Genomic DNA, 9,236 nt, shown 5'->3' on the forward strand with positions numbered 1-9,236 from the left:
CTTGCGAAACATATTTGAAATTTTCAATGATCAATGATCAATTTGCAATGATCAATTATTATTATTGCTTATTATGAAACCTATAGCACTTTTCCCGCGTTTCAATAAAATTCGAACCCTGTTGTGTTTATCCATTGAATATAACAAAAATAAAATGGGATCATTCAATAATAGAAGTGTTTATTTATTTTTATGAACATCTTCAAAACATTTGATACACAGCGTCGGTTGATCGTAACACTGTGCGCAATATGTAACAACTTTATGAAAATTTCAATATTTTTCCCCCACAATTCTTATAAATTGCTTCAATATCATTAAAAAAAATGTATAAGAAAAATTTAATCGTTTAAAGGTTGACGTAATTGACGTAAGATATTTGACGTTTCTCTCAGTCCATAGGCGTCCACGAAAATTTTTTTGGGGGCAGGCAACCCGAAAAGCGCCGTCCTTAACGTGTTAATACTATGATTTCTTGCAGCCAGTATTATCGTTATCGTTGTACCTATTGGTGCTATAGCGGGAGGCTTCATCATGGACTCCATAGGTCGTCTGAACACTATAAAACTATCCACTGTGCCGGTCTGCGTAGGTTGGGTTCTGATAGCCATGGCCGAGAACGTGACCATGCTTCTGGTCGGAAGAATACTCACGGGTTTCGCAGCAGCTTGGGGCACCAGTCCTGCCATCGTGTACATCACAGAAATCGCGAGGGCGGATATGAGAGGATCCCTGATCTCCTGCGGCCCCACGTACGCCTCCTTGGGTAAAATTAATCTCCGAAACAATCGAGACTGTTATTGTTAAACTTTTACTTTTGCAGGCATGGTGCTGCTCTTCTTGAAAGGATGGTTCTTGAACTGGAGAACAGTCGCCTGGCTCTGCAACATTTACACCGTCGTCCCGGCCATCCTCATCATGTTCATACCAGAGAGTCCAGTCTGGTTGGTGAGCAAGGGAAGAGTGGATCAAGCCAAAAAAGCCATCGAGTGGTTGAACAAATATCAACCAGCTTTGGCCGGCGAAAAGGTACATACATACATTTTGGAAGACCTAATGAAAAAAGTATTAATTTTCATTTTTTGTCTTAAACAGCAAACCTTCTCGGAAATGCAACTGGAATACTTGGTCAGGGAGAAACGTCAGAAGGATGCGGAAAACGTGGGAGGCGGCAGCGCTGCGCGCAAATTCAAAGCGTTCTTCCAGCCCACCGGATACAAACCGATGCTAGTCCTCATAGGATTATTTTTCTTCCAACAGTTCTCGGGCATCTACATTACACTCTTCTACTCCGTTAACTTCTTCTTGGTGAGTCTTTGGACCGGAAATAAATGAGAATTTAGTTGTGCAACGATTTTCTACAGGATATGGGAAGCACGATCAACGCCTACTTCTCCTCCGTGCTTATCGGAGTGGTGCGTTTCTTGATGTCCATGGTCAACACCTACTTGCTGAAGCGCTACCATCGCAGACCACTGACGATGATCAGCTGCGCCGGAATCGCCTTGTGCATGGGTGTTTCTGGTTTATTCACCTATTGGATCAACAACGGTAAGTTGGAATTACATCAACTGAAATTATTCAAACTTCTAACATTACTTTTAGGTGAGAGTACGCAAACTTGGGTACCTGTAGTCCTGCTCCTCATGTACGTTCTCACATCTATGATCGGTCTTCTGCCGATCCCGTGGACGATGACCGCAGAACTTTTCCCGTTGGAGATCCGCGGAATAGCGCACAGCATCTCCTACAGCTTGGCCAACATCCTCATGTTCTTCTCGCTCCAGATGTATCGTCCGCTGAAAAGCATCATGGGCGGTTCACACGGAATCCAGTGGTTCTTCGCGGGCGTCGCCATCGTCGGCATGCTCTACATCTTCGTGTTCCTCCCGGAAACGCACGGCAAGAAACTCAGCCAAATCCAGGAGTACTTCAAGTACAACACGATGTACTTGGCGGAGAAGAAGGCCCCGACCAAGAGGAAGATCACCAGGAAGGATAAGAGCGTCGAACCGAAGCAGGGCAAAATTCTCATCGAAGCCTAAAAGAACAAAAAAAAAAACAAGAAACGAACAAAAAAAAAATCAGCTAAATAGGTTTAGAGTCTGAGACGAGAGAGAGAGAGAGCGAATTGTGATAAAAGGAATTAAATTGTACTTTGATTCTAACTTTCTTAATTTGATGATCATAAGGATTATTTTTTTTTTCTTGAACAATGAATGCACACCAAGTAATTATGTGATACACTTTGATTACCTAAATGTATTTTTAATAAATAAATATTGAAACCTCACGACAAAAAAAAAAAAAGTTGAACTAATTGTGTTTTTTTTTTGTTGACTTTCTGACTGACCTGTCATTTTCCTTTCCTTCTTCCGGTTTTCAACTTCTACGGTTCAACGAGATGGCTGAAGGTGATCACTACAGCAGTTCGACTAGTTCCATTCCGGACGAAAATTCTGGATGGGATGACCTTTTCCAGAGACAGGATTTGGAGCTGAAGGAGTTCTTGGAGGAATTCGTGCAGTCCGAGGAGTTTGCGTTGAGGATGCTCAGGCAGTTCGAGGATAAAGCGACGGAAACGGAAGAGGGTTTCCTCCAGTGGGAGTCAAGTGAGTCTACAGCGATTCAGTCGATCAGACCGAAGAGATATCATCACGCCAGTCTCATCTACGAGAAGCTGCAGAAGGTGCTGGTGAAGAACAACATTTGCAATACCGTTCGTAACCAGATCAGAGCTGTGGAAATAATTAGAGTATATTTATATAGATCAGATTAGAATTGGAAGGTGTATTTAAAGTGTTTGTGATAACTTGCAGCAAAAGATTGCGCGCGCAAAGTTCGTTTATGCAACAACAAAGAGCGCAAGAGAACAGAAGGTTAGAATAGAAAGAACCGGGATCCTCTCCTCTTTAAGATTCGAGTACAACATTTCTTTGCCCCGACTTTCCATTGAATCCAAACTAGTGGATAAAGTGTTGAGTATAAAGAATGAGAGGAAACGAGATTCAGAACGATCGGAGAGGAACAGGCTGCAGATAGTGAAGAAGATGGTGCAGGATGAGAAGCGCAGAAAGGAGATTGAAAAGGCTGCAAGGAAAACTTACGATTATAAGGTGAAGAGAGGCGGAAAAGTGATGAAGGGTTTGGAGGTAATTGGAGTAGCGATGGAATTGATGCCGAGAGTCGAAGAAGTTGTTGAGGAAGAGCAAGAACCGGTCGAAGAAGTCGTCGAAGAGGTGATAGTTAAAGACAAGAAGGGTAAGAAGGATAAAAAGAAGTCGAAGAAAAAAAGTAGCAAAGGGAGTAAGAAGAAGGACAAGAAAAAGAAGTCGAAGAAATCAAAGTCGAGTAAGAAATCGAAAAAGCGAGTAAGTGAATTGAATTGAGGGTTTCTGTTGAGAGGGGAATCAATTTTTGCCTTTAGGAAAAGTTGTTGGAATTGCCGATTGCTCCCAAATTGAATAGACGCGATCGAATCACCGTCGAGGATATGCAGGATCTTCCTGAACTCATGGGTGAATTCAAGAAGCTCAACGATTACATAGTGGATCGTCAAAATTACGAATTGGAGAAGGCGTGGGAGAATCAGGTCCTCTATCCAGAGGACGGTCAATTGGTCTTCGATCCTCCGAAGATGATCTTCAAGGTATATCATCATAACTCTCTAATTTGAACTGAAATTAAATAAGATTTAAGGATTTCGTGAACGGACATTCGTATAGGAAATCACTGCGATTTTTGAACGCCGGACCTCGAGCCAAGAAAATCCTGTTGGATCGCATCGTCTGGTTAATCGACACCGACGATGATCTGCTTCTGGTAATCGAACCGATGGGAATCCTTAAACTATCACCTGGTATAAAATCCGAAGCGATCGTCCAATTCAATCCGCAGACGTTGGCCAAGACTGCCGAAGCGAAGATAATCTTTCTCACTAGAGGAGATTGCAGTGAGAAAGGATTCAAGCAGTGCCACGTAAATGTGGTCTTTGTACCGAGCTGCGTCTCGATCCTGATAAATCCGAGCGTGATCACCTTCGAGGAAGCTCCCATTTGGAAAGCGAAAACCTTGCGGAAGCAGATGAAGAACTTCAAGACACTGAAAGTAATTGCAATTACAATTAACAGACGGGTATTAACAATCGTTGCTTTAGATTAAGAATGATGGATTGAAGGAATGTCGCGTGGTCATCACCAAAGTTTTCACGCAGTTATCCGTTGAGCAGGCTTGGAGGAACATAATCTCGATAATGCAGTTGGAGGAAGAGGAGCAGAAGAGCATACAATCCAAGGAGGATTCGGAAGAGTTGAACGAATTCCCCAAGACTCTGCTCAGGGAATGCGTGGAGAATGTTTTCAACAAGTTTCGCTTCGAGAGGAACATCTTCAACGTGAAAGGAAAAACGGAGGACGAGATCAAAGTGTACTTTAGGAATATAGATTACGTTGGTTACCATGTCGAGGTGTACACGTTGAGTGTTTACGAGAGATTCCCCGACGGTAAGTTGTACTGCATCGGAAGTCAGGATGTTGCTGTGAACGCCGAGACGACCGGTCACTTCTTAGAGCTGCAACCGGACTTCCTAGACTTTGAAGTGTGCGTCCACGATTCCGTCTATCAATTATCGTTCGACCTGTACAACTCCACGCAGATCCCGCATCGCATCCGAATCAGATTTCCGTCCACCATCAAATGGTACCTCTCCTGCAAAACGTGCAGCATAGTTGTACAAGCCGGATCGAAGCAAAGACTTTTCATAAAATTCTCACCCAGGTGAAACTGATCCACGTTCACCAACTCTCTATTGTATCGTTGTAATAACGTTTCAGGTTGGGCATCATCGAAGAGAACGAGAAATTTTACGATGCAGAAAACGCAATCCTAGAGTTTCCAATTTACGTCTGCGTAGAGACCAAAGGGTTTGAAGACACTCCACCGATGCGTTTGGACACGTTCGGCGCAGTCACTCCTCCGCTCGGTATCAGCTTGTATCCGAAAACTCACTCGACCGTCCTCGACAGAGAATTCGTTCTGGACTTGGGCGTCTGCTCCACCGTGGAAACCGTCTACGCCGAGCTCGAAGTCAGGAATTGTACTCTGGTCCCTCAAGAGTTTGCTTTCCTCAATTTACCTCCGGTATTAAATTCTAGAATTAATTCATTGATTTACTGAAAATTACGATTAACATTTAGTGCTTGACGGTGCAACCCAATTTCGGTTTCGGTCACCTGAATCCGATGGAGACGAAATTAGTGAGACTCTTCTTTTCGCCCGAATCCAACGATATTCCGAAGTATTCGCAGGGAACGGAGTCCAAGATCTTCATCTTCAAGATAGTTTGCGAGAGCGTCAAACACATGGGCGGATTGAAAAAGGTTGAGCTATAATTGAAACGTTTCCAATTACATAATTATAATGTACGTTCGCAGAAAATTGATATGAAGCGTGTGAGTTTGAAGTTGTTGGAATTGGAGCGGATTATATGCGCGGATTGTCGCTTCGAAAATGAACCAATATTCGATGATTTCCTGAAGCTCTTCGTAGCCGTTAAAACTAGCATGATTGGAATGGAATCCGTAAAGTTAGTTGTGGATAATGATGATGATGATGATGATGATAGCATCGTCGTGTTGAATCACGTACCGTTGTCTGTTAGCGAGTTGGCGAACTTCACCGTCCCAGAAACTGTGATCGGTGTTGTGCAATACGAAGCATTGGAGGAGATAGGCACGGAGCAGTCGGAATTCACGGTGATCGAAGCGGAACCGGAACTGAATTACATCATAATCAATGCTCGAATTACCGTACCCAGGTGCGATTTCAGCGCTCAGTACGTGCAGTTTCCTGAAACGCCGTGCGGATCGTACTCGTTGATGCGTATAGATTTGAATGCGATCAAAGTGAAGAAATTGGTGTACAGAGCGCATTTCGAAATTGTCGGTAACAACGGTCAGATTCTTGTGGAGCCGAGCTGCGGTAATCTGGAGCCGGGCGGGTCGTGCCAAATCTATTTGATAGCCAAACCTGAAGTGCCTCAGAGCGTGATCGAGGATAAGGCGAGGGCGTTAAGAGGTGAGCAGCTCATGGAGGCGAAGCGTGCCGCTCTACTGGAGAAACTGGAAAAATTGGAGAACGAGAAACCGGAGAGGAAAGGTAAAAAGGGAAATAAAGGAAAAGGGAAGAGGAAAGAGAAGAAAGGCAAAAAGGATAAGAAGAAAAAATCTGAGAAGGAAACTAAAAGTTCGTTTGTAAAATATTCAAATTTTGATAATTACCAATCTGGCTGATTGTTGATCAGGTGCTGCAGAGAAGGTTTTGGAGAGTTTGTCCCAGGTTACCGTCGATGAAACTGAGATAATCGTCGGGTATTTCGATTACTATCCGGCGGAGATGTGCGTCTGGAGGAACCTGGAAGCGTACGAAATCCAGGCGGAGTTCTGCTGCACCATAAGCTATTGCGACGAAGAGAAGCAGTAAGTTATTAACGATTTGCGTTGGTGGAATCTTTAAGAAATTCTGAAGTGAGAACGTGACGGATAGGCTGTATTTGAAGGCGCGATGCCCGGTGGTGAGACCTTCCATGATCCACGACCAAAACTTGCAAGAAATCGACTTTGGGACGATCGCCGTTGGCACCAGCGTTCAGAAACTCTTGAAATTCCAAAATATCGAAAGTACGCACTTAACTTGATCGATCGTTTCATCCGTTTCATCCAAAAATGATTGAAGGAGAGGAGATTACACCGAAAGTTGATTTCTCCCCGATCGGAGCGTTCAGTGTACCGCAAATGCGCGACACCGTTTTACCATCAGAGTACTTCTTCGACGTGCCGATAGCATTCACACCTACACGAGAAAGCCAGGTATTTCAACTTTCATCTTCACGAATTTATTTGTCCTTTCAGAAGCTATTGTACACGGTGGCCTTGTACTCGGAACGCTGCGTTCTCGATTTGAAAACGCTGGTGCCGCACTTCGTCGCGCCGCATTTGCGATGCGTTTTCGGTGTGTACCTTCCCGGTCCCGGCTGTATCCGCCAATCCAAACCGCTTTTACCGCGCGTTCCTGAATCAAACGGGTATTTTGATGGCGGTTTCGAGATAATACTAAAAGATGAAATCATCAAATCGTAGTCAGGATTGAAAAATATTAATAATACCCTTTTCCTTTGATGTAATATGAAGCTGGACCCGGTGCATCCGGATCCTTGTAGCAGGTGCTCAGATCGGCGAGCATCATCCGAACGGTGGGTTTCGGCGGAAATTTCGGGGCTTTCAGGAAGCATCCGTAACTGCAAATTATATATCCGTATACACTCAAACACACAACTGAATCCTTATATAAATTACCGGCTTTTGTGCTCGTGATGCAACACATACTCCAAATCCGTGGGCCAGTTGTAGAATTTGTCTGGTGTACACCTCTTCGGCGGAGAGAATTTATTGAAGATGTTGGCCGGATCTCTGGGTCCAGTGAAGAGGTCGTACGGCCCGCGTTTCGAGACGACCTTGTCGCTGATGTGGAGCTCCTTCACCTTGTATCGATTCGAGGCCAGATTCCAAGGTTTCGTCGTATCTCTGAAACGTGTTTGCCTGTTCAAGATCGTCGGCGATTCATTGAAGAAATGCTTCGCCGGTTCGTAGTTGTAACTGCCTGCAAATTTACAATTAACGAAATGTAACCGTATTAGTAATGAATGTAAGAGGCAAACCTGGAGGAGGATTCAGGTCTTCAAATATCTTGAACTTCTTCTGCTTTCCAAAGCTCTGATTCAAACAGGGAGATTCGTATCGGGGAAGCTCGCAGATCTCGTGAGATCCGGGTCCCAGGTGTTTGGCCATGAATTCCCTCGTCTCCAGGATCGAAGCATTTCTGAATCCCAATTGTTTGGAGAATTCCTCGCAGTCGGTTTGTCTCTTCCACCTGAAAAAGTAACAGATTAATATTTAAAAAAACATCTTCGATACGTTAGGAGACTTACATGGAAACGGTACGTTTGGATTTAAAGGTGCACGGCATCTCTTGAGGTTCGTACATGCCAGGACCCAAGTTGTAAGTCTTCCTGAGGACGGTCCCGTTCTTATCCAGTTGAGGATGGAATCCGATCGGGACGAACCGTGCCGTGCCTATGTTGAAGGCTACCTTCCTTGTATGCATTTTGCTGATCAATTAAGTTCCATTTAGGTATTCCTCGGGCTGCAAATTTCCGAAAGCGCCGACACGTAACAAAATTTGACACTGACACCGTCGTTCTTGGATGCTTCAGGAGTTCGAGATTTTGGAGGTAACTGCCAGGACGACGCTGTATCCGTTCATCTTGAAGGGCGAAGGCGTCGAAGTCGTTTTGAAGTTCACGCCGAACCTGTCCGTTTGCCGATTGGAGGCTAAAAAGAAATCATTCACCGACTTCAACATCCAAGTGAGTAACGAGAGCAGAGTGCCTGTGACCCTTAACGTGGTGAAGATGTGCGAGCTGGAAGGTCAGATCAAAGTGTCGAAGAAGCCGAAGGCTCCTAAAGAAAAGAAGAAGAAAGGTAAATCGAGATCGCCGTCGCCGAAAAGTAAAAAATCGAAAAAATCAGGTAAATCCGGAAAGTCTGCGAAGAATTCGGAGACTTTGACTGAGGATGAAGAAGCTTCGATTGCGGCTTTTGAATGTAGAAACGATGGAATTTTTCAAGTGATCAGTGAGTGTTGCGTTGTTCCCGCAGAAGGAAAGACTTCGCTGAAGATTCGGTTTGGTTTCGCTAAGGAAAAGAAGAAAAAGAAGGGAAAAGGTAAAAAAGGGAAAAGCACCGGAACAACCGCAGAAAGCAGCGAGAAAAGTACAGAGGATGGTAAAAGTCAGGCGAGCAGTAAAGTTGTCTTGAAGAAAGGGCAGACGTACGTGGCAAAGTTCAATGTTATGCTTGGTGGTAAAACGTTCTTGAAAGATTACATTCTGTTAGGTAAATTCAAATAAAATAGAAAATACATCAAAGTACCTTTGAAAACAATTGAAACAATACTTGTACAATTTGTAAAGAAAAATATGAAATCGTAGATCAAATAAATGGAATATTCTTAACTTAACTTAATGCAGTGGTTTCCAAACTTGATGTTACTCCCTCAAAAGTATGTAATCATTTGGCGCCTCCCCATCCCCTCCATTTCATAAAATGAACGCGTATTACAGCAATATAGATAAGAGCACAGGAATGTATCTATACTTGCTAGATTCCCCATTTAGAAAA

The 9,236-nt window shown here is 43.9% G+C and overlaps 2 protein-coding genes across 2 annotated transcripts in view; one reads left to right on the forward strand and one right to left on the reverse strand.

The window, feature by feature from the left end:
* LOC108566628 (facilitated trehalose transporter Tret1-like) overlaps positions 1 to 2,316 on the forward strand; it is a 12,441-nt gene extending 10,125 nt beyond the window's left edge. Inside the window, exons 6-10 of the mRNA XM_017926617.1 lie at positions 482 to 766; positions 824 to 1,029; positions 1,096 to 1,308; positions 1,365 to 1,551; positions 1,606 to 2,316. Of these exons, the coding sequence (XP_017782106.1) occupies positions 482 to 766; positions 824 to 1,029; positions 1,096 to 1,308; positions 1,365 to 1,551; positions 1,606 to 2,045 (1,331 nt within the window). The 3' untranslated portion in view covers positions 2,046 to 2,316. The remainder of the gene's footprint in view (positions 1 to 481; positions 767 to 823; positions 1,030 to 1,095; positions 1,309 to 1,364; positions 1,552 to 1,605) is intronic.
* Positions 2,317 to 6,904: 4,588 nt separating this feature from the next.
* On the reverse strand, positions 6,905 to 8,160 carry LOC108566626 (lymphocyte expansion molecule-like). Its single transcript, XM_017926615.1, has 5 exons — positions 7,985 to 8,160; positions 7,715 to 7,926; positions 7,353 to 7,656; positions 7,163 to 7,294; positions 6,905 to 7,109 (listed from the first exon to the last, which is right to left on the reverse strand). The coding sequence occupies exons 1-5, from the start codon at positions 8,158 to 8,160 to the stop codon at positions 6,905 to 6,907; spliced, it is 1,029 nt and encodes a 342-aa protein (XP_017782104.1).
* Positions 8,161 to 9,236: the final 1,076 nt, after the last annotated feature.

Source organism: Nicrophorus vespilloides, unplaced genomic scaffold (genome assembly GCF_001412225.1).
Source record: "Nicrophorus vespilloides isolate i.1.1-1 unplaced genomic scaffold, Nicve_v1.0, whole genome shotgun sequence".
Classification (NCBI taxonomy): domain Eukaryota; kingdom Metazoa; phylum Arthropoda; class Insecta; order Coleoptera; family Silphidae; genus Nicrophorus; species Nicrophorus vespilloides.